Here is a 22,898-nt window from a genome sequence, read left to right on the forward strand (position 1 = left end):
TGTACTAAAAATTCGGACTCCAAAATCTAAATATTAGTTCCAAGCAACAATCAAGAATAAGAACATTTCAAATTCAATTCCAAAATTTTAAAGGGAAAAACATGGATAGAAAAGGACAAATAAAGGTGAGATGAAGTGATGATTGTATATTTTTCAGTGAAAGGAGAATTTTACTTTAATTTAGTTTCCAGATCAAGTTGATTTTCAGAATGTAGCCATGGTGAGCGTTGTAAACGGGCAGGTGGGGTGGGGCTGAACTCACTTTGTTTTTCCACTCTTGAATGTCAGAGAAGTAAACTCCAAGTTTCAGAACTATAGCCCGAAGAAAAAACACTCATCTGATTCATGCCTTTTGTTTAATTAAAAAAAGAAACCCCAAGCCCAAGCCCCTGCGATGTGCTGCCAGCGCTGCTTGTCAGGAATGTCATCATAATTGGCCTCACCCCCAGGGAGGAGGAATTTTGGAGGGAGGGCTGCAGTGGGGTTTCAGATCGTGAGGGTATAAAAGAGGCACCGGGGCAGTGAAGGCACAGCCTCTCCTCTCTGCCCACGCTGCACAGCTGCCCTTTGCTCCTTCCCTTGCTCCAGCCATGGCCACTACCTTCGTGAGCTCTTCCTCCACCTATGGGGGCGGCTTTGGGGGCGCCGGGGGCAGCTCCCGCCTGTCCTCGGTGCGCGCCGGGGGCACCTTCCGTGCCCCGAGCATCCACGGCGGCTCCGGCGGCCGCGGCGTCTCCATCTCCTCGGCCAGGTACGTCTCCTCTGCAGGAGGCGGCTACGGCGGGGGCCTGAGCGCCGGCTTTGGGGGAGGCTACGGAGGAGGCTTTGGCGGGGGGGCAGCCTGCGGCTTTGGTGGAGGGGCTGGCTTTGGAGGGGGCTCTGGCTTTGGAGGGGGCTCTGGCTTTGGAGGGGGCTCTTGCTTTGGGGGCGGCTTTGACCTTGGTGGTGGCTTTGGGGGCGGCGATGGGCTCCTCTCCGGCAATGAGAAGATAACCATGCAGAACCTGAACGACCGGCTGGCCTCGTACCTGAACAAGGTGCGGGCCCTGGAAGAGGCCAACTCAGATTTGGAAGTGAAAATCCGAGACTGGTACCAGAAACAAGCCCCCACCAGCCCCGCCCGGGACTACAGCAATTATTACAAGATAATTGAAGATCTCCGAGACAAGGTGAGACAGTCGTATGTAGAGGAGTTATAAGAACACCAAGAGAATTATGGCACTGCATATTCCATCTCTTTAAAATCAGCTCAAATAATTAGAAAAGAAATACTGAATTCCTCAATCCCGAATACATTGAGGTCATGAGCATTCTAGCAGAAAAGAGTAGCTTGTTTTCAATTTAAACACCAAATATCTTGTTGTGACAATGTGGTGTTCATTGAAATTAAAATGTTCACATTAAAAGTTAGCAAAATGTGGCAAAATGTGTTTAGATTTTTCAATATATTTTTTCAGGAATCAAATCGTAAAGAATGTGACAGGTAGGCCTCAAAAGCTGGAAAGGTAATTCTCCTGGCTACAGATAAGATCAGGGGTTGTACAAATGTATTTCCTAATTATGGTTCTAATCCCTGTAGCACAGAGTATCTCTGGTTTGCTCATGGAATGTGGATCTGATATTTCACCGTTACTCACAGGAACCTTTCTCTGTGTTTCTTAATTGCCAGATCCTTGCTGCTACCATCGACAATTCCCGGGTCATTCTGGAGATCGACAATGCCAGGCTGGCTGCCGACGACTTCAGACTGAAGTAAGTTCACCTGGGGCACCTTTGTCTGCACTCCGCTTGTCTCCTTCTCTCAAAACAGTTTTTTTTGAAGCTTGATGTTACTTTTTGTGCAGAAAATAAAGTTCTTCAGTCACTGAAAGGCACATTTTGAAATTATGGGCAGGTATTTTTCCTTGGTAAATTCTGATGCAAAAAAACCTGGCAAACAGAATCAACTCGTGAAGGACCAATTCAGAATATAAACCTGACAGAACACAACCTCCAGATCACTGAGCAGTTTGCATAATGAGTTATAGCCCAGCTCTTCATTTTTTTGTGATGCTCTTAACTACTTTTACTAGCCTGAGTCACGGGGGAAAGAAGGCAGGAATAGGTTGGGATTTTCACTGAGAAGAAAAAGAGTGGCAGGAAGAGATCATTGTGGAGCTGCAGAAATTCTCTGCCACAGAGCCTGAAATTTAGAAAAGAAAGACCAAGGGTAACATGGGGCTTTTTCATGCCCCGTGCTCAGCAGCACATTCAGCAGATGATCAAGGTCCCTGCACAGCTGCTCTCCCTTGCACTGGTGCACCTGCAGGTCCCTATTTTCCCTCTCGTGTCCCAGGCAGCCCCAGGCTACCCGTGCTTTCCTCCACTCCAAACCCCGGAGGACACTGCAAATGGCCTGTCCTGTGTGACAGTGTTTCTGTTGATGCTGATAATTCTCATTAGGTTCTGCAAGGTGAATGGTCACGTCCTCCTCAGGAACAAAATGAGATGGCAGTGCCTGTTCTTCCATGTGCCATAGCTGGATGTTGGAAAAAACCCACATTCACTCCTTTTACACTTCTTCTCGATCTGTATGTTTTCATTTACAGCCCACTGTTCCTCCTGTATTCGGTATTAAACGTGATCATTTCACAGCTGTACTGAGCACAAACTCGGACACGTTCCAGTGCTTGTTTCTGTTTTGAACTGCAGGTATGAGAACGAGCTGTTCCTGCGCCAGAGCGTGGAGTCCGACATCAACGGCCTGCGCCGCGTCCTGGACGAGCTGACCCTGTCCAGAGCCGACCTGGAGATGCAGATTGAGAGCCTGAAGGAGGAACTGGCTTATCTGAAGAAGAACCACGAGGAGGTGAGTCCTGACAGTGCAGAGAGGAGATCACTTCCCTCTGGAATTTATGTCTCTTGTAAATGAAGCATACGTATAAGTCACATGTAAAAATGTGTGTGGTGTGTGAGCACACGGAGAGTAGGGAACCTGTGCAAGGAGAGAGAAAATGGGATAAATGTTTCATGTGTGTTGTACCTGTGAGACTTGACAGCACAGGTCCTGTGTGCCACGGCAGGGATCGCTGGGGCAGGAAGGGTGTGAGAGGAGGGAGCCTGATCTTTCTGTGTCCTCTGCCTTCCACCCACGCAGGAGATGAAGGAGTACTCGAACCAGATGAGCGGCACAGTCAACGTGGAAATGGATGCAGCTCCTGGCATCGACCTGACCAGAGTTCTCTCCGAGATGAGGGAACAGTACGAAGCTCTGGCTGAGAGGAACCGGAAGGATGCTGAGGCCTGGTTCTTGACTCAGGTACAGTCACACATGCCTCAGCATTACCGCCCTGGCAGGTGCCTCCCTCCCTTCTCAAAATAATGGAATTTTTTTTATACAGTATATAGGTGATTTTACAGGTTTTTTTTCCTTGCAGACTGATGAGCTGAACCGTGAAGTTGCCACCCACACACAGCAGATCCAGACCAGCAAAACGGAGATCACGGAACTGCGCCGCACCGTGCAGGGCCTGGAGATCGAGCTGCAGTCACAGCTCAGCATGGTACGGACCCGCCCCGAGCACATCTCCAGGCACTGCCTCACACTGTCCCCATCCTCCCTTGCTGTCTTGCCTCTCCTTTTCTCCCCCTCTGTGGCACAAACCTGCATTGTAACCTGTTCTGACATGATCCTGCTTTAGAAAGCCGGGCTGGAGGCCAACCTGCGGGACACGGAGGGCCGGTACTGCGCGCAGCTGGCCCAGATCCAGGCCCTCATCACCAGCGTGGAGGAGCAGCTGAGCGAGCTGCGCTGCGACATGGAGCGCCAGAACCAGGAGTACAAGATGCTCATGGACATCAAAAGTCGCCTGGAGCAGGAGATCGCCACGTACCGGCACCTGCTGGAGGGCCAGGACTCGCAGTACGTGACCCTGCCCGAACCCTGACAGCAGATCAGGGCAGTCACAGGCACTGTGTGGGGTGGGAGCTGGGGCTGCCGGGCTCACCCCGCAGAGCTGAGTCACTGCACACACAGCTTGTGGGGCACTGGCAAAGCAGGTGCCCAGGAAAATCCCTGGTGCTGCCATAACTCCAGCTAAATCTGCACATCAGTGGTGCTGGGGATTTGAAAATACAAATGCCACCAATTCGGCTACAGTGAATTACAGAAGGCACCAGGCACCATATGTACATCCCACATAACCCTCTGTTTGCACTGGAATTAGAGCCTTCAGCCTGAAACAACCTATAAAAACCTGCTCCCTGTATTTCTTTAGCTCTTGGTTTTCTACATTTGTGCAGAGGTGAAAATATCCATCCTCACACACCAGTACTCCCATCTAGAAAAGAGCTTAGTACAGACCCCAGCTTACTTCAGGAAAATCTGCTTTTTCATGCCCACTCCTCATATCTGATCTATACATGGAATTAGTCCTTATATAGTTTCTAGAAGAGGCATTCTGAGGAGAGCAGCAGTATATGGAGATATCAGGACAAGGAACTGGTCTGACAGCTGTTCACATTCCCTCTTAAGTACATAAGGGTGGCTTTCAAAGCTGAAAGCACCTTAACACCACCTCAGGTAACAACACACCTGAGAAACCAGCCATTGAGAGCAGCCCTGTGAAATCCTGGCTGTTCACACGAATTCCTAAATGGATCAATGGCTTCAGGGGACAGGGTCAGGGATGGTCATTAATGAAATATTTCTTCTTTTCTACAGGCTGTCAGGAGTGATCCCCAAGGACGGTAAGAAACATTTTTATTTAACAAGGGGCTGAAATAAACAGGTAAAATAGGATTCAACAAACTTATTGGCTTTTTGCCTTTGATTTCTTCTTACTACCACAGATTCCATTCTCCCTGCAATGACCACATTCTGTATCATGTAGAGGCAAAACCGTAACACTTTATTTTATGTTCACTTTTGAAACCACCATTTTGCCATAACTATTGCATGGGATTCTAAACCACCAAAATCTCCCAAAGATTTCTAAATTCCTCTGCTATTAGCACAACATACAAGATACTTCTAAATCCACGTGTGATGTGCACTCCTAAGTTTTTCTGGATAAGGACCAGGAGGGAAAGCAGATAAGATGTAAAGGCAGTTCTGCCTTTGATATGTGAAAGATCTTGTGAGCAAACAAACAAACACAACCGCACTGCTCAGCTCCTCAGGGTCTTGGCTGTGAGGTATTTTTTTTTCTTCCCTATTTAATTGTTTTATTCCTCCTCCAGCATCATTTGGGATCAGTGGAAGAGTTCGCGTTAGCACAGAAGATGAGGGAAGATCTGGATCTGGTTCTACCCGTGACAGGAGATTCCCATAAAGAAATACTGAATCCCCTCTTTCACGTGATTCCACGTGGAACCAGTGCAGCTTCTATACTGGCTAATGCTGAGAGAAAGAGCCTTTCACTCCCCCAGATCACAAGAATGTACCCAAGAATGTCTTTCCTTAGATTTGCTCTGCCTTTGTACACGAGCATTGACTCGCTGGGTCGGAGATGCCTGTTCTCTGTCAGTGCTCTATTGTTTCCTACGTAATAAAGTTTCTGTTCTGCTTGTGCAAATATATCCAGTCTGATGGTGTTTTTTGGAGTCAGTGTGGCACTGCCACACACAGCCCACACACCCTGCCAGCAGGGGTAACAACAGCAATAACAGTCATAACTTTAAAAATAATAATAACAGAGATGGCGATGAACAGATGTAAAGTGCCATTAAATTCGTCCAGGGATCTGGAGCTGGTATCAGTAAAAAATGGAGAAGATAACATAAAAAACCCTAAAGCTCTTTGTCCTCAATGCCAAGCACATAATTCACGCACAAATAAAATGCATCTCTGCAAAAACTGGTATTTTTCCATATGTTTGTGTTCCTGTACTGCCTCCAGCACAAAGAGAAATGCCCTCAGCTCCCAAGGAAGCTCCAGGCATGGTCCAGGTGAAATGAGCTGCTCAGAGTTTGCTGTGACTATTTTGGTTCTCTCCCATCAGGCAGAACCTCCCCAGCCCGTGTCAGTGCTGTGGCTGCTGTACTGGCCACACCACCTTCTCCCAGCTGCAAATCCACACCAGAGGAACTGGAGATGCTGACAAAGCTTTAAGAGCCTGGTGAATCCCAACCTCAGGAGTACATGAGGAGTTACCTAAATGCTGTACTGTGCTCCCATAACCTGTTTTGAAAAGGTGTCCTCAGCCCCATTGATGGGCATTTCAATCCACATAACAGTGTCTGCAAAAATGATGTAATTTCTAGAATTTTATTCTCTTTCCAACCTCCTTAGAGCCCCTGCTTTTGTGTTTCCTATTTCCTGACACTTAAAGAAAAGAGATCTAAACTGCTGGCACCACCAGCTTGGCTGTGAGTGAGGCCACAGGATCACTGGTGCCACTGGTAAGAAATGCACATCCCACTGGTATTCCCACTGGAAGGAACTGGGAAGAAGTTCTTGCAAAGCAACATCACAATGCACCAGAAAAGGAAAGCCGAGCAGCACAAATGACCTTTTCTCCTGATCCAAGGTAACTATTGTTTGTATCACTCAAACAGCAAGAGGTGGAATTCCCTACAGCCACAGGCAACTATCCATCCACTTGAATTCCGGATGGAGGAGTTGAATGAACCAGTGATGGTTGCAGGACATTCACCTGTACGACGGAGGTGCCATAATATTCTCCTGTACTTCAAGTGCAGCCTAGAAATTCAGCTCAATCTGCTTTCCCTGTTCCAATTCAGTACAACAAGCACAATTCCAGGACAGTGCATTCCCCCATTCCCCAGCTCCCAGGGAGCATCCAAGGGTGCCATCTGCTGACAAGGGTTTATTTCCTCACTCCGATCATCGCTTCCATTCTCTGCTCTGGGTTTAAGTGGTGACTGAACCCTAGACCCACAGTGCAGCCTTACAAAGAGCCGTGTCAGGTTTGGAAGTAAGTTGTTTGGTCTTTTTCATGGATCCTCAACATGGGTGAATGAAAATTGTGTGGTGTCTTTCCCAGTTTGGAAAGGCTGAGCTTCAGAGGAAGCACTTGCCATGTCCCAGACCGCCTCTGTTCTGTATTACTTGTGAGAGAAAATACAATTCTGGTTTTCACAATGTGGTAACTCCATGAAACTCGCAGGGAGTAGGACAGAGGCTCTCTGGTCTCACACACACTGCCAGCCTCGCTGCCAGGCAGCTTGGGAATATCCCATGAAACGAAAGATTCATTTTATTTTACATACTACTGTGTACATAGACGTGCATTTCCATTTCCGTGTAACAGTTCATAGACACCAGTTTGCTGGATGGAAATTCAGTCTGAAAATGATCTCTGGTGAGATGAGCTGAACAGCAGGATATCATCAGTTCTGTAAAATTTGGGGTTTTTTTTCAAGTTAGGCCCCCAGTTTTTGTCGGGTGCTTCAAGCTCACCCTGTTCTCCAACAGCAGGGCTGACCCTGAACTGAAGCTTGGACAGTGGCTGTTAGCAGAGCGTTTGGGGAGAGCCAAGCCTGGCACTCACTGGATAACCCTGTTTTCAGTGGGTAATTGCCCCAAACAGTTACAAATGGCAGCATCTCTGAGGAAGGAGAGGGAGCCTGCGCTCCATGGAAAGGGAACTGGGAAAAGGAAAGGAGCAGGTGCTGAGCAGAGCCGAGCCCGAGCCACAAGGAGGAGCCCCGCACCTGCTCCGCCAGGAGAGAGGCCGGGAGGTACCCAGGGAAGGCTGGAGTGCGGCAATTCCTGACTGCTGCAGCATTCCAGATGAAACGGAGAAAAACACACCCCTCCAGGTTTCTGCCAGGACAGTGTAACTCAGCTCCGTGCAGTCTCCCTGACCCCACCGCTCAGGCTGAGCAGCGGGGCCGAGGTAGACCCCGGGAAAGGGCTGAGCTTTCACCTGGGTAAGGAAACCAGCCTCTTCCCAAATCTTTCTCCTCTATCCCATCCCTCAGTTGCACACCAGAACTACCCTTAAAGACAAGGTAATCCTCTAACCCCAGCGGCTGCCACGGGAACACTTCCCAGTTTAGCCCCCCCTTACCAGCAGGAGGAACGGGACTCGCCCGTTCTGTGTTTGATGGAAGCAACTCCACAGAAATCACTGAGACTTTTGAGGAAGACTGTTCCTGAAGGATTGCCAGGTCTATTTCTAAGGCTGGCAGCTTTCAATAATTACTTGGAGCTTCTGAGTGTTGCTACAAACTCACACTGTAAATATTTTCTCTAGCTAAGGATACAAATATCTTAACTGTGTTAATGCTGGGAACAGCAGGAAATCCCTGCATTGCTGCTGTTGTGACAAGACCATAGAAACAGGACTGAACCTCGAATTGTGAGAAAATCAGTAAAAAATATAAAGTATCTAATTCTCATGTATTTCCCCTCGGAATGGGCAGCTGTGGGGAACAGCTGGGCATTACTGACTCCGGGCTGGAGGTTTTTTAGTTTAGAAGTTGAATCACTTCATTAAAGCCTGGTGTCTCCTACAGGCTGAAGCTGTTGGTCATTAATGATGGCTGATAGAACACGCTGTGTTTGAGGATCCACAGGTCTGAGGATCCACAGGCTGCTGTAATTCTACAGCTGAGAATTTGGACAGAAAGCATCTGCAGAGCCCCATCCCTGCCTCAGCTCCCCATTTATTCCCCTCACGAGCAGGAAAACATAACATGCTAACTACAGGGTTAGAGAGAAGTCTGAGGCAGAGCTGATCCTGTTCCACACCTACGGATTTTGGCCACACCTCAGTATTATCATATGAAAAGAAAAAGAAAAAAAAAAACCCAAACAAGCGAAAGGAAAGCAATCCGGTATGTGGCTGATTCCAAACAACAACAGTGTGCAGGCTCATAAATGCTTCAGAATTGACCAAGAGGAAGCACGTTTCGTGATGACACAATCTTGTTGCTGTAGTCATTCATCGAAGGGAAACTCCCACAGGAAAAGGCATAAAGCTGCTCAGGGAAGGCGAAGAGGCTGCTCAGTGCTAGGCAGCCAAAGCCGGGGTTCGATTCACACAGAGCTAAGCATGAGCACCAGCCAAGGCCCTTTCCAGTTTTTTTCTGGGTCCCTCAGGGGTAGTTCAGGGTGTGGTTTGGCCCAGCAAGGAACTTCTTACAGAGCGTCAAGTGCAGATGGTGGTGCCAGCAGCACACATCCCTCCTTCTCCTCCGCCAGACCCCTCTGGCTGCCTGCAGGAGGGGCACCCTGGGCAGGCTTCGGCGAGCACCATGGGGAAAGCATCTTCCTGGGGGGCAGTGAGAAACAGACCATGCAGAACCTGAATGAGCGCTTGGCTGCCTACCTGGACAAGGTGCGAGCCTTAGAAGCAGCCAACGCTCAGCTGGAGAGCTGCATCCTAGAGTGGCACAGGACAAAGTCTCATGGAAAGAGGCATGACTTCAACCAGTACGAGCAAAACGTCACTGACATGCAAAGACAGGTAAGTCAGAGCTGGGACTGTGTCATTCTGTGATCTTCTAAGGAATCTGGGCTCTCCTTTACGCTGGTGGCTTTCCTCTGAAGAAGTTAAATAAAACCTTTGAAAGGTTAGAAATCCCCAGGAAGGTGGTTCCAGGGCCTGGGCATAAACATTCTTTGTGCTCAGCAGGAGGAGACTGGGCACGAGAAAGGCTGGGAGGGGGCGAGGGGGGATTGTGCAGAGACTGGAAGAATAGAGGGATCCGTGTGCTGCCAGGTGTTCCTTTCTGCACTGAAACTGGGGCTTGAGTAACTGCGTCTGGCAGAATTCTGGCTTTTTGACGAGCAAATTACAAAGCAGGAGGAGAGCAGAGCCTGCCCCTCTCCTGCCGCTGTCTCCAGACAGACTGGGGCATTCCAGCTCTTTGATTCCTGCGGTAGCAGACAATGAAACTACAGGAGTTTTGGGACCAACGAGCTTATGTAATCAGATGGAAAAATACTTCATTGTAATTAAGAAAATAGCAGTGACAAATTCCTTGTGGATGTTTTCACTATAATTAAAAGGAGAATTTCTGGTTCCTGCCAGTAGTTAATATTAATGTTCAACAGTAACTCTTTCAATCTCCCAAACTCACGTGTCTTCAAATTTAAGCATAATATTAATCTGTATTCATAATGAACATCCTTAGCACTGTAACCAGCTGTGTGACTAATCAGTGTAATTAACTTTACATACCCATATGGGGCAAAACCCAAAGCTCTTCCAAATGCAGTGCTGTCGTTTTCCCTCCACTTTTTACAATACAATTACTTGGCATTCTCAAGACCCCGAGAAATTCTTTTCAAAAGGGTTTGGAAATGATGTTAATCCGTATCTTTGCTGATTGGGGCCAGGGACTTAATCAAACTCCGTGCTCCCTGTTAAAAGTGTTGCCTCCAGGCAGAAGATGAGGCGCTCTGACCACAGCCTGTGTACGGAGAGCCAGAACTGTCATCACCCATTTCTGTTTTAAGGATAAAGAAAGGTCACCATCCCCAGACCTGGCACTGGAGCACTTTCCTTTTTAACTGAAAGAGAAATAAAAACCTGTTCATCAAGAACGTAAATGTGTTCAGGTTGATTTGGAATTGATAGATTAGAAAGATTCAGAAGGACAAGCATAAAACCATGATGCTGACTGGGGTAAAGCCCTCACTTTTGAATAGGCTGTACCCAAACCACTGATTTTTAACTCTCACCCCTTAAACAGCTGTCCCTGGCCACAGGAACCTGGAGGCCAGTGGCTGTGCTGGATGAGGCAGGAGGGCCAGGAAAGGATCATTTACAGGTGACAATTCAGCCCAGAATTTTAACTTTCTCTGCAAATTATTGCAATTAGCACCAAGTCTGCCAGTAAAATGAGTGAAAATATAGTGTCTAATTATTAACCATAATTAAATTAATTAAACGTTAATTTAAAAGGTGAAACTAATTTAGCACCTGAAATAAAATTTAGACCAAAGTTAGGATCCTATATCCAATAACCCAGAAAGCCTATTATAAACTGCCTGTCTGAACCTTGGAGGCATTTAATCATTTGGGTCCTACATTTGGGACTGCACTCTTCCCTGGATGCCTGAATTCAGGATGAACATTTCATTGGAGTGAGAAGTTGCCTTGCTCCAGCCTGATCCACTGTAACCCAGACACACAGTGAAATGGCACCTGTTCTTCAGGTAACTGCCTCACTCTAACACCTTGTGCTGCTAAATAAGCAAAGTGATCCACAGAGCACCCCAGGAGATGGGACAAAGGACACGAGACATGTGAGGAAGAAGCCAGTGCAGGAAGCCTTCTTGGAAAATCCTCAGTTTGAGAAGGAATTGGAGTGTATTTCCTATGTAACAACATGTGAGTCCTTAATGAAGTTATCTGTGAGTCTGCAGACTGGTACTAGTGTACAGCCACATTCACGAGGGATGCAGGGAGGAATTCTGTGTGATTATGAACAGGCAGCTGGCACATGTGGGATTCCCTGCTGGCTGCAGAGCAGTGGGCAAAGCACCCACAAGTGTCACACAGCAACTCCTTACACCTGTGTGGTTATGAAATGGCACAAAGATGAAGAACTCGTGTTGCTTTCTCACCACCCTGTAGATCCCACAGTAGGATTTACCATTCTCCAAGGCTGGATTCAAGAATTGCCTCTTCTGTGACACCAAATTCCAGGCAGCCACACGTTCAGGGTGTTACAGTTCTGCTGGCCTTGATTGTGTCCCAGGGCAGGATCCGAGGTGTGCTGCTAATTGCTCAGGAACGCACAGTCTGTAACAGATTAGTTAAACATTCCACCTTCTTATTTACTACACGAGGTGAACCTTTGACACTTCAGGAGAATTTTGTCATTTCCTCATTTCTTTGTGATTCACTGAGGTGTGGGAAGTTTAACCTGAAAGTGCTGAGAGCTCTGTAAATGATTTGGGTACGGCCATGATGCCCCTTGGTGTGCTCTGTGGGTGCTGAGTGAAGGTGACTGGTGCTATTGTGGCCACACTCCTCTTTCCTCTCTGTTAGAAAAGGACTCAATGCTCTACATTTATGATTTCCTGAGAATTATGTATGGGTTCCTGCTGGAATTCTTGCAAAGATTTTGCACACAGTGCTGAGCTTTTTGCATTCAGATCTATAGTTAAAAGCCATTCCATGTTATCAGGGGCTCACAAGACCTTCCAGTGTGTGCTGAGTACGCTAAAGGAATTAGGAAGTTGTGCTTCCTCTTGCACCTTTTTGGGCAATTTTCAAATCCCAAAGTAAGATCAGAAACATGAACTAATCAGTCCGTGCTGCTGGAGTTACAGGTGAATAACTGAATGGAACACAACTCCATGCCAGTGGCATTGTCCATGTGACTCCAGGCTGAAGGCTGTGGTGGATTGAGGGCCCTGCCCGGGAGTCGCTGCCACCACCCCTGTGGTGCCTCTGCATCACAACACCGACTCAGCAAGGTGATCCTGCACGTGCTGCTTTTTAGTATATCATTAATGCCAGCACTTGATTGTACTCAGACATAGCTTAATGGTTCTTACTGAAATTTGCTCTAAAGATGCCCAAGGCAGCTTTGTCAGCGACGCTGAACAGGATCAAAATCCGGTCACAGAACCAGAGCAAGGCAGTGACTGTTACTCTGTAATAAACCATGAAGTTTGTGTAATATAAATCATATCCTCTACCTGGCCAGGAATAAGATGACAACTCTTGGTTCATACCCAAAAAAGTAAGACTAAGAGTAAAGTAAGATTATGGACAAAAATTTGCAGAACATCTAAATGAATCAGGAAACTGAGCTGCTGTTATTCCTGTGCTCTTGTTACATGGAAATTGTACTATTTAGATGCTTCCTACAAGCAGCAGGGAGGCTAAACCAGCATGGGTTATCTACTGTCACCCCATGGCCACACTGAGTCTCCTGTGGGATTCTCTGTTTTCCAGATTGAGGATGGCAAGATCACCAATGCCAGTATCCTTTTACAAATCGATAACGCTAACATGGCATCTGAAGACTTCAGGCTCAAGTAAGCTCTTCTTTGGTTTCCTGATCAAGTTTGAAAGAGGATTAAGCAAAACGTTGTTTTTTCTTGCTAATCCAACAGTGAAGTGATTTTACCGAGGTTTTCTGGTGATACTGGATGAATAAAAACAATGTAGAGCAGGGAAAAAAACCCCAAAGTATGTAAAACCCACAAATGATTGCTGAAGAACCTTGAGTCACCCTGTTTATGATACTTAGTGTAGGTCCTGAGGAGCAGGTTTGGCAGCAGACACTTGATACTTGTGACAAAAGGCACTTAAAACTGTCATCTGGGATTACAAATTATGGGATTACAAATTATCCCCTCTATGCACTGCACTTCCCAGTCCAGCCCAAATCTATTTCCTGGATTTATCACCTCTTCTGTCCATGGCAGCATCGCCCTGCCTGCGGCTCAGTGCAGACACTGCAAGAGGTTAGAGAGGAATGGGAATAACTGGCTTCCTTCAGATTTTTCCTGTCTTCTGAAGGGCTGAAAAATTACCATTTTGGAAAAACTACAGCACTCATTGATTGCTGGGACTGTTTTCAGAGAACTTATATTCTCAAAGCTTTCACAACCTGGTGAATATCAAAGTGCAAAAAGGGAAGTGAAAGAAAGAGCGATTTTACTCCTTACCATATAGGAGGAGTTTGTGAGGGAGAAGGGAAAATGAAATAGAAAAACAGTGAAACCCATCTTATTGTTAAGACTATTCAAAAATATTCCAACAGCATAGTTTAGAAACAGAATTTGTTCCCTCGGTCGTTTGTTCTCTCTGGTTGGCTACACACAGGACTTGAGCACGTCTGACTTCTCTTTGATGTTCCCTATGCAAGAGCCTGAGTTGGGCAGCTCTCAACACGCACCTTGTGTCCTCTTTCCTCATAAAGATACGAAGCGGAGAAGTGTCGCAGGCAGGGAGTGCAGCTGGATGTGGAGAACCTGCGGAAGGAGCTCGACGGCCTGACCATTATTAACACGGATCTGGAAATGGAAATCGAGGGCTTGAGAGAAGAGCACATCCTCAGGAGGAAAGACCACGAGGAGGTAGAAAAAGTTCCACTTGGTAAAATCCTATCGCTCAAATCTTTGCTAACATGTAATTAACTGAGTAAGACCCACAATCTATAAGTGGGATTGATGATTCAGGGCCTAATCCTGTTTCTGAAGCAGCCAATGAGAGTCAGATGAGGCACAAAGTCTGTGTCTGCTTTACCAATTACACCAGGGTTTCAGAGAGAACAGGCTGTTGTAGTCTCTCCCACCCATCTGTCATACACAGCTGCTAATAACTGACAGATTGGACAGAAATGCTCTCAGAAAGACTCAGATACAAATATACAAGATTTCAAGGAAATAGGAAATGTTACTGGGTGCTGTTGGGTTTAACCATCACAGCCTTTTCCCTCAGTCCTGGGTATATCCTTTCCCAGACTCACAGAAGGTTGAGGGTTAGGAGGGACCTCTTGAGGTCCCCTTGTCCACCCCCCCTTACTCAAGCAGGGTCACCTAAAGCAGGCTGACCTGAGCTAAACACACCCTAAGTTCTTGAAGGATCCAAATTAAAAAGAAAGGTTGGCGAACTCAAGCAAAATTACTCATTCTTGCAAAATCCCAAGCCCAATAATTAGATAATAATTCTCAAAAGCCACGCTGCTCTGAACTCCTCCAGAGCTACACCCAGTGCTCTCTGTTATTCCACATTTATAACCCCACTGCTCGAAACGTGCCGGTTTCGTTTTGATCTGGTGCTGTTTGCAGTTATTGCCTCACGCAGAACCCAACGCGCTGCTCGGCGCCCGTGGGTTGTTGAGGCGGGCAGGGAAGCACTGGGGTTACACAGTGGTGGGGAAGCTGCCTTTGGCTGACCCCCTGCCAGCCAGCCAGAGCTCTGGGAGGCAGGGATCCAGCAGAGCCATCCCCGTGTCCAGCTGATCCGCACTCGGTGATGTCATACCCCGAAAGGCTCCTCTACCTGGGCGCTTTGAAAATGGTACCAGGCACGGAAGGCTGTGCTACACCAGAAGGAATGTTACCCTACCTGCCCGACTGGTCCCGTAATTATGTTGTTTACACAGTAATTATATGCTTTAATCCAATTATTCCTTTAACAATTACATAGAACTTTTACATTACTCTCCTGTAAACTTAGTTATAGTTCCATAAATATTAACGTAAAGGGTAAGAAAGATTAAATTACTGTTAGATTTTCGTCAAAGGTTTTGGGTTCCTAACAGATAAATAAATAAAAAATGTCAGTGCTTCTTCGTTAAGTCTGTCTTCTAGAAATATTCTATGAAAAGATCTTCTCACACATTTTTATTGAGTTAAGCAAACATAAGTCACTGGTTTAAGTCACATCAGAGTAACATCAATATGTAAATTTTCCAAATAATGTTAACTTTATATGTATATATATATATATATAAAACACAATTCCCCCACCAAACCACACTGTGATTCTGTGGTTCTGTGAAAACTTTCCACTTCCATAAATGAGTTTGCTTGTTCCCTCTGCTAACACATGAACAGGATATGCAGGCAAATCGCTCCTCACAAGACTTCAAAGTCAACGTCAAAGTAAACGCGGCCCCTCCTGAGGACTTAGGCAAGATTCTGGCAGAAATAAGAGAAGATTATGAGGCCATAATCGAAAAGAATCGTCAGAGCCTGGACAACTGGTACAAAGAACAGGTAACACCTATTCCCTGCTCATTTCCAAGATCCCTGTGGCTGTACCTGCCTGACCAGGGTCAGTAAAGCTTTGCTGTTGCTTCTGCTCCCCAGAGCTCAGTCACGTCCCTGGCAGCAACCCCCAATCCTGAGGAGATCCAGCGCAACGAGAACGAGATCAAGGAGCTCACACGGACTTTGCAGGCCCTGGACATCGAGCTGCAGGCACAGATAAGTAAGGTATCTGCTGCAGACATCGTGGGCTGCTCTCTCCTACCCCAACTCAAAGTTGCCATGGACCAGTTCTCCATTTAAATCTACAGCCTAGAATAACTTTGTTGCAGTTGCTAAAGTAGGAGGGAAATTGGAATTCAGATCGTGCTTGACTTTGACAGAACATGCCAAATAGATTCAGCAACCATCACTAGGAAGTGAAAAATTCATTTCTCTCCTTAGAACAAAATATGGGGAGGGGAGGAGAAGGGAGAGCTGATTCCATGGTCTAGAAAGCAAACACGTCCAGAAGACAGATAATAATGCAAAGTCCGTATTTGCAACCCTTATTTAACGCATGAACTGTTAAAAATGAAAAATTGGGGAACTTTCACAAACATTGCTCAGCTCTTGCATAGGTTAAAGCTCACATCCCAGTGGCCTGGAGACTTTGGAGCAGTTGTGGACAGTCCATGCAGGACTGACAGGAGAGGCAGCAGTGCCAGGAGCAGAGCTTCGAGCAGAACGGATACAGCAGGGAGAAATGACTCAGCTTTGCCTCTCATGCACACACGACACAGCTTCGTGGTTCTGCTGCCTTCACAGGAATAGTTATGCAAATGCATAAGTGCTTAAATTACCACAGCCTTAATTTTGCAATCTTCTAGCTAGAGACCAAATTCTCTGGCATTTCTGCGTTATATCTGCCACATAAATAACAATCATGGTTCTTGGTATTATCTGCTCTGCCAGAAACACATGCTGGAAGACACCTTGGCCGACACTCGGAATTACTACGCTGCCGCGCTTCAAAACATGCAGCAGATCATCTCCAGGTGTGAGGAAGAGCTGAGCCAGGTTCGTCACGACATGAAGCAGCAAAACAACCAATACAAGGTTCTTCTTGGGATCAAAACCCGCCTGGAGAAGGAAATTTCCACGTACCGCCTGCTGCTGGAAGGGAATGCTGACGGGTAAGGCAGAGCTGCCCCGACTGGAACAGATGAGAGGAGAGTCCTCATATTCGGGTTATTTATTTGTTTGTTTGTTTATGCTTAATCAAAGCTTGTGAGTTCCATACTACATCAAGGGTTGGTATTTTAATGTGATGGATCATAATAAAAAGCCAGAGCCACTTAAAGTACAGAGACACTTGTATCCATGTAATTTGGATTGCCTAAATTAATATAACTTTTTATTAAAAAAAAATAAGTTCTCCACTCCCACAGCACGGCCATCTCAGCATAGGAAAGTGCTGCCCTCATCTTTGTTCTCTCGTCTGAAAAGGAAGAGTAGCAGCCTTTAGAACCCAAACTCTCGGGCAGGGAGGCCAGTGTGGCCCCCCAAGGGTGGTGGGATTTGTCCAAAGCCAAACTGGGATCAACCTGAGTGGCTCAGAATACACAAGAACCAATGCACCTTCCCCAGGAGCAATAGTGAATGTGCACAGGGACAGTTCCAGGTGAGAGCACCTACCAAAGGGAAAGCTCATGTGGTATAAAAGCATAATTTTTTTTTCCTTTTTTTTTTTAAATTTTCTCTCATAGTGGGATGAAGTCTCCTTAGAATCAGTGAGAAGAAAGGGATTAAAAACTTCTTGAAATTAGTCTAACCATTATTTTCTCTCTGTTATTTTTACAGGACAGCAAGAAAATCTGAAGCTAAAGGTAAATGTCTCTTACTTTGTTCTCTGTAGTGACTCTTAATTACTGTCATTTCCAATCAAATTTTCCTCAGAGTAATTTTAACCTCACCCAGCTGAGCTGTGGCAGGTGTGTGTGGCAGGGAAGGCTCGCACAGGCTGTATTTGAGAACCCTTTCAGTGGTTCCTGGGTGCTGTGAAGGGCTCCCTGCAGAGCCCGTCGGGCTGTGCCTGCTGCTCCCGGGCTGCCTCAGCCCCAGCACCGTCAGCCACACACGTGGCCACAGCTCGGACTCCAGACTAAAGCCTTCCTGGGATATGAGGAGGCACAGAGACTCATTGGGTGACTAAAGCAGCGTTAGGGCTTGAGAGCAAACCAAAAATCTGCATGTCTGGGAACTCGTATTCTGGCATGAGCATGACCTGCAGACATCCCACATAATCTGCTGGATTTGCATTGGCTGGGCTGTCGCTGTGTTATTCATTTGCCCTGACCTGGACCAGACCCAGGGTGACTTTCTGGCAGCACATTTCACACAGAGCAAGAACAAATATTGACTTAAAGGGAAACATGCAAAGATAACTCAGCTGAGAGGCAGGTAAAGGACTGCAAACGAAGCTCTCCCTGCCTGGCCCTGTCTCAGCGTTGCCCCTCAGCTGATGAAAGTCCCCTCTCTTCCAGAACACGCCGGGCTGAGCAAACGGAAGCTCAAAGCGATTGTGCACGACAGCGTGAACGGGGAGGTGGTGTCCTCCACCATCAACGAGATCCCCCCACAAGCCTGAAGGAAGGTCCTGCCAACCAGTGGCTCTCCTGGCAGCAGCTCCCACAGCCCCCCCGGGAACGGTGATGTGCTGTGAGCCAGCTCCCCGTGTGTGGGACAGGGACACTGCAGTGAACTCGCTCCTAACATGATCTGCAGCCTAACCCTGCAAAGTGCCACACGGAGCTGGGTATAGCTGATATTGGTAGTTTAAAGAGCTTTTAGTCACCCAGACGCTGAAGAGAAGCTGATCAGCGTCAGCAGCTGGCTGAGCTGGTGACAGATGTATCGTGCACATCTCCCCGGGGCAGGAATCTCCGTCTGGGATTCAGTTATCGCTCTGCAAGTTAACTATAATTTAAAAGGAATAATCTCTCAACTTTTTTCCTGGTCTTATGCCTCTCATCATATACCTCACTGCAGCCAATAAATTTTTATCCATTACTTGTTCTGGTCCTTGGAATTTCTGATTTTGCTTTCCCTTACACGTGTCCCAGCCCATTGTGGCAGTGCCACCGACATGGCTCAGGACTGCCAAAGCCCCATTGTTTCAGGAGGGACAAAACTGGAAGGACACAGGAAAGGAAAAAGGTGACACAAGTTAAAGACAGCATTTACATGAGCAAACTATTCAAATTCCCCATGTACAACTTTTCAATGTCACCACTGAAAACAGCATTATGAGTAGGAGTGTTGTAAAGTCACTTTACTAAAATAGCCACCTAGAAACATTTCTTTATTCTTCAGCTTGACAGAAATTTTCTTGCACTGTCTTTACACACTTTCCTTCAGAACCTGTAAGTACTTTTCCAGATACTCTCAACCTTTCTCAGTGATCCAGGTAATTCAAAAAACCATCTCAGTTATTTGGTCTGATATTAATGTTCACTGTATCTCTCAGATTAATGTTCACTGTCTCTGTTGTTGGTTTCTGCAGTCAGGGCAGAGTGGTGATTGCACTGGGTGCTAATGTCAGGGAGAGCCCATGGGCTTTAGTCACATCCAGGCTTCCTCCCCCTCCTCAGCTCAGACCCTGACAGAAATAATGCTGTGCAAAGCTAAAATATGGGCAAGGAAAAGAGAAACATCATTAGGATGTTTAGATGAGGAAGACTGCAAGGCAGAAGGAAGAGAGACAAAATGGAGCATAATGAGTGTGTTTAAGGATTTGCACTCCAAAGTCACCATCTGCGTGTCCAGGGCAGGCTCACAGTCGAGTGGCATTGTCATTGTGCCCTTTCATCCCCACTCATGAGGGATACTCACAAAGGGCTCCTGTTACCTGGCTTGCTTTGAAACAGGGCTCACAAAGGAAAGAGAAAATTTCAAAGAAAATGCAGATTAAACTGAACAAAGTCCATCTCTGTGATACAGCGCTCTGCTACCGGCATGTTCGGACCAGTTCCTGACCCCCCCTTTGCCCCCCGCCCCCCAACTCTCCACCCTTGTTGCACAAAGAGATCCCAAAAGCATTGGATGGATTACCTAATGGTTTCTTTAAACTGGGTAAAACTTGTAATACAGGATTAGTAACTCCTGGCTAATTAACAGTGTCCTTCCTTATGGCTTACCAGATCCAACGAGCCAGACCTGGTGTTTGTAGCATCTGGACAAAATGTGCCGAGGTTTTCTTGAACAATTTTCAGAGTTATTTAAAGATAGGTTCATTTACCAGATTTACAGAGGAGAACCACATTGCTGTGACACAGATAATTATAAAAACTTCTAAGTAGCCCCTTATTTCTACATCAAAGGAAAGTATCTGCTTTGTGCTGGGTTATTGTGCTGAACTACAAGGAAAGAAGAAGGGAAAACAAGCAATTGAAGTGCTGTGTGGAACACGCCTGTCCTTATTTCACACTGCTGAGCGATGCCCTGGCTTCACTCTGCCCTGTGCAGGCGTCCCCTGTGCAGAGGTGAGACGTGCTCCCCGTGCCCTGTGCTCTGGTCCCAGCGGTGCTGGATAAGAGGCAGCACAACTCCCATTCTCCTCTGCTAAGAGGCAGCACAATTCCCATTCCACTCCACCACTCTGATGATTTTAGCCTTCTCTTACCCCTCGTGCCGTTGAGCTCTGTACTGGTCAGACCAGTAGAGCCCAGTACAGCTCACAGCACCGACCTCCCAGCTCGCCCCGTTACTGACACCACCACGCACCCACGGCTCTCACAGCCTTTTAAGTCTCTTTCACTAAGTGGAGTAAACCAGCTAGTCCTTAAACATACAAATACTCGTTACACCACATGCTGTTTTCCAAAGGAAAGCAAATATTCTCTGGCAAAGGCTGCTGATTTCTGGAGAATCTTCCACGGCTCCAGAACACTCCGCACAGTCGCAGGTTTCCTCGGAGCTGGACAGCTCGTGTCACCAGCCACGTGTGCCCTGTACCTGCTGGTTACTCATTACCTCTGAATTTGTGCTCTGGTAGATAAGTTATGCATTTCTAAATGTATTTAGGGTGGGTCTGCACCTTAAATAATAAATAATGGTGCTAATATTTACCACTTGCATGCACTGTTAACATCATATTCTCACACCACACTGAGAGATGAAGCCAGGGAGATAATGAACGGGGGCAGTATTATCATTCCCATTTTATTGCTTGAGAAATTGGAAAAAGAGATGACACAACTTGCTCAAGGCTGCAAAGAAAGTCACTGATAGCCACTAAATTAGAATTCATCACTTCACAGCTTCTACTTAGCCCAGCTATTAGATAATACAACTTCCTGAAGAGCCATTCCCCACTCACAGCAATCCTGTCTGTGTCTGATTGCTCGGAAGAGATAATTCCATTGATTCATTCCAAGTGTTTACGGCCGGTCAGGACCCTGCACATCCTCTGATGATGTTCAATGTGCCTGTGTCAGCAGCCTGACTGAAATGAGCCCTGTACAGAACACTATGCTGGTGTCTTTGGTGGCTTTGTAGTATTTGGGAGGGTTTAAAGGAGGGCACAAGTGGTGCTTCTTGTAATCCCAGAGCAGCGGCTTGAAGAGAAGGAAATCTTTGGGAGCATGATGCTGCATGGCTTGAAAAATTACTTTATTAATTCACTGTATTGAAACTGATGGAACTCTGCCAGCTGGTATTTTGTCTCCTTCAGTATTCCATACACACACAAGTGCTGTTTCGACAAGAAGGAAATGACAGAGCCAGGACCAAAGGAAGTGCACTATGAAAAATTTGAAGCATCACACAAAATAACCCCCTCCAAGTGAATAGATTCTATTTCCCATAAATGGATAACAAAGAATTATGAGCAGGAAAGAGCAGCATTTCTCACTCTAAGTGAATGATGCAACAATACTTCTGCAAACCAACAAGACACAGGAACTCAGCCTATAAAAGGAGGCTGAAACCATCAGTGCTCGCAGCCGGCTCCTCGCAGTTTCACCTGCCATTTAAGGCAGTCCTGCACAGAATAATCCTCAGCGTGATTTCCAAGAGCCTTGACTGCTCTCCAGCCTGGGCATGAGTCACAGCTCATTTCACTTGTAGAAATGTTAAAACTTATTAAGGTGTATTACAATAGGCAGCTCTGGTAAGTGAAGTGTTGATCCCCTGGAAGAGGTGTGCGATGAGGTAATGCAGCCACAGTTTGTGCTGTTAATCACACATTCTTCTGGGGAGCTGGCCCCACACCGCCAGGGCTTGGCCTTATTTATCAACAGTCACTTCTGCAGAATGCAAGATTTTTGCTCTCTGTTCCTTGTTAATGCGGATGCAAAATTAACAAAGCCATTTATAGAGAGAAGAAAGGGAATCTCTCCTTCAGAGCACTGCTAAACCCGCTGGTTCCATGGATTATTGAAGCAGAGAGAATAGGTAGAAGAGCCGGTAAAACATTTCACAATGTCCACACCCTGACCTATAAAGGTTTCTAAAGTTTTGCTGGGAGATGCCTGTTCGTGTGTATGAATCATTTAGAAAAAGGAAGGATCTATAAACAGGGAAGCAAGAAAAGAATAATGCTGGAGAGGCTGCACCCCCTGTCCCCCCACGTCCTGCATTACACAGCAAAAGCATGTTAATTATTGACTCTGCCAGGACGTTTGGCTTTGAGAAATCACAGCTAATGGTTTGCTATGTGTGGCTTCCTCATCATTCCTCCCTCTGTAAAATTTTTGTTTCTTTTCAAGCTGCATTTTTACGATATCTTTAATTGTGTGACTACACTGAAACGACCTACTTGAGCCCCAGGCCTAGGGCTGCCATAAACCAAGTGTGTGCAAAAATATGGCACAAAACAGAAGCATCAATGTCTGACAGCTTGGAGTGTCCCTGTGGCAGGAGCTCCTGGGGTAGGACATGACCTAATGGTGAGGCAGGTGCAGGGCTGCTTCTCCTGGACACCTTAATTTGCCTTTTGAATGTCTGAATATGCATCAGAAGCTTAAAGGCATAAAATCATAACACCAGCTGTGGTAAAGACACTTTCAATAACTATCTAGACTTCAAGGGTAAATTTTTTGGCTTTCCAATATCCTAAGGACAAGTCCAAAGGAGTCAATGTGACGGGCTGTTATTAGGCTCTACAGAAAGCAACAAAAATGAGGAATATAATTTGAGAAAAATGTATTTCAATTAAGAGGAATAATTGGTTGGAGGTTGGAGCAGGCAGGGGAAAGGAGAAACAAACAGGCTGAAGTAGCTA

The 22,898-nt window shown here is 46.4% G+C and overlaps 2 protein-coding genes across 2 annotated transcripts; both read left to right on the forward strand.

The window, feature by feature from the left end:
* Window positions 1-590: 590 nt before the first annotated feature.
* LOC113958257 (keratin, type I cytoskeletal 15-like) lies at window positions 591-5,557 on the forward strand. Its single transcript, XM_027666375.1, has 8 exons — window positions 591-1,169; window positions 1,670-1,752; window positions 2,692-2,848; window positions 3,137-3,298; window positions 3,417-3,542; window positions 3,681-3,901; window positions 4,703-4,728; window positions 5,221-5,557. The coding sequence occupies exons 1-8, from the start codon at window positions 591-593 to the stop codon at window positions 5,310-5,312; spliced, it is 1,446 nt and encodes a 481-aa protein (XP_027522176.1). The 3' UTR covers window positions 5,313-5,557.
* A 3,307-nt stretch (window positions 5,558-8,864) lies between these two features.
* On the forward strand, window positions 8,865-18,660 carry LOC113958258 (keratin, type I cytoskeletal 23-like). Its single transcript, XM_027666376.1, has 8 exons — window positions 8,865-9,416; window positions 12,867-12,949; window positions 13,840-13,996; window positions 15,482-15,643; window positions 15,737-15,862; window positions 16,589-16,809; window positions 17,477-17,502; window positions 18,160-18,660. The coding sequence occupies exons 1-8, from the start codon at window positions 8,865-8,867 to the stop codon at window positions 18,261-18,263; spliced, it is 1,431 nt and encodes a 476-aa protein (XP_027522177.1). The 3' UTR covers window positions 18,264-18,660.
* Window positions 18,661-22,898: the final 4,238 nt, after the last annotated feature.

The sequence above is a fragment of the Corapipo altera genome, unplaced genomic scaffold (assembly GCF_003945725.1).
Source record: "Corapipo altera isolate COAL_440 unplaced genomic scaffold, ASM394572v1 200, whole genome shotgun sequence".
NCBI lineage: Eukaryota > Metazoa > Chordata > Aves > Passeriformes > Pipridae > Corapipo > Corapipo altera.

Coding starts and splice junctions, on each gene's coding strand:
- LOC113958257 (XM_027666375.1), top strand. CDS start 591: ATGGCCACTACCTTCGTGAGCTCTTCCTCCACCTATGGGGGCGGCTTT. Junction 1,170..1,669: donor TTGAAGATCTCCGAGACAAG/GTGAGACAGTCG, acceptor CTTAATTGCCAG/ATCCTTGCTGCTACCATCGA. Junction 3,543..3,680: donor TGCAGTCACAGCTCAGCATG/GTACGGACCCGC, acceptor ATCCTGCTTTAG/AAAGCCGGGCTGGAGGCCAA.
- LOC113958258 (XM_027666376.1), top strand. CDS start 8,865: ATGACACAATCTTGTTGCTGTAGTCATTCATCGAAGGGAAACTCCCAC. Junction 12,950..13,839: donor TCTGAAGACTTCAGGCTCAA/GTAAGCTCTTCT, acceptor TTCCTCATAAAG/ATACGAAGCGGAGAAGTGTC. Junction 16,810..17,476: donor CTGGAAGGGAATGCTGACGG/GTAAGGCAGAGC, acceptor TTATTTTTACAG/GACAGCAAGAAAATCTGAAG.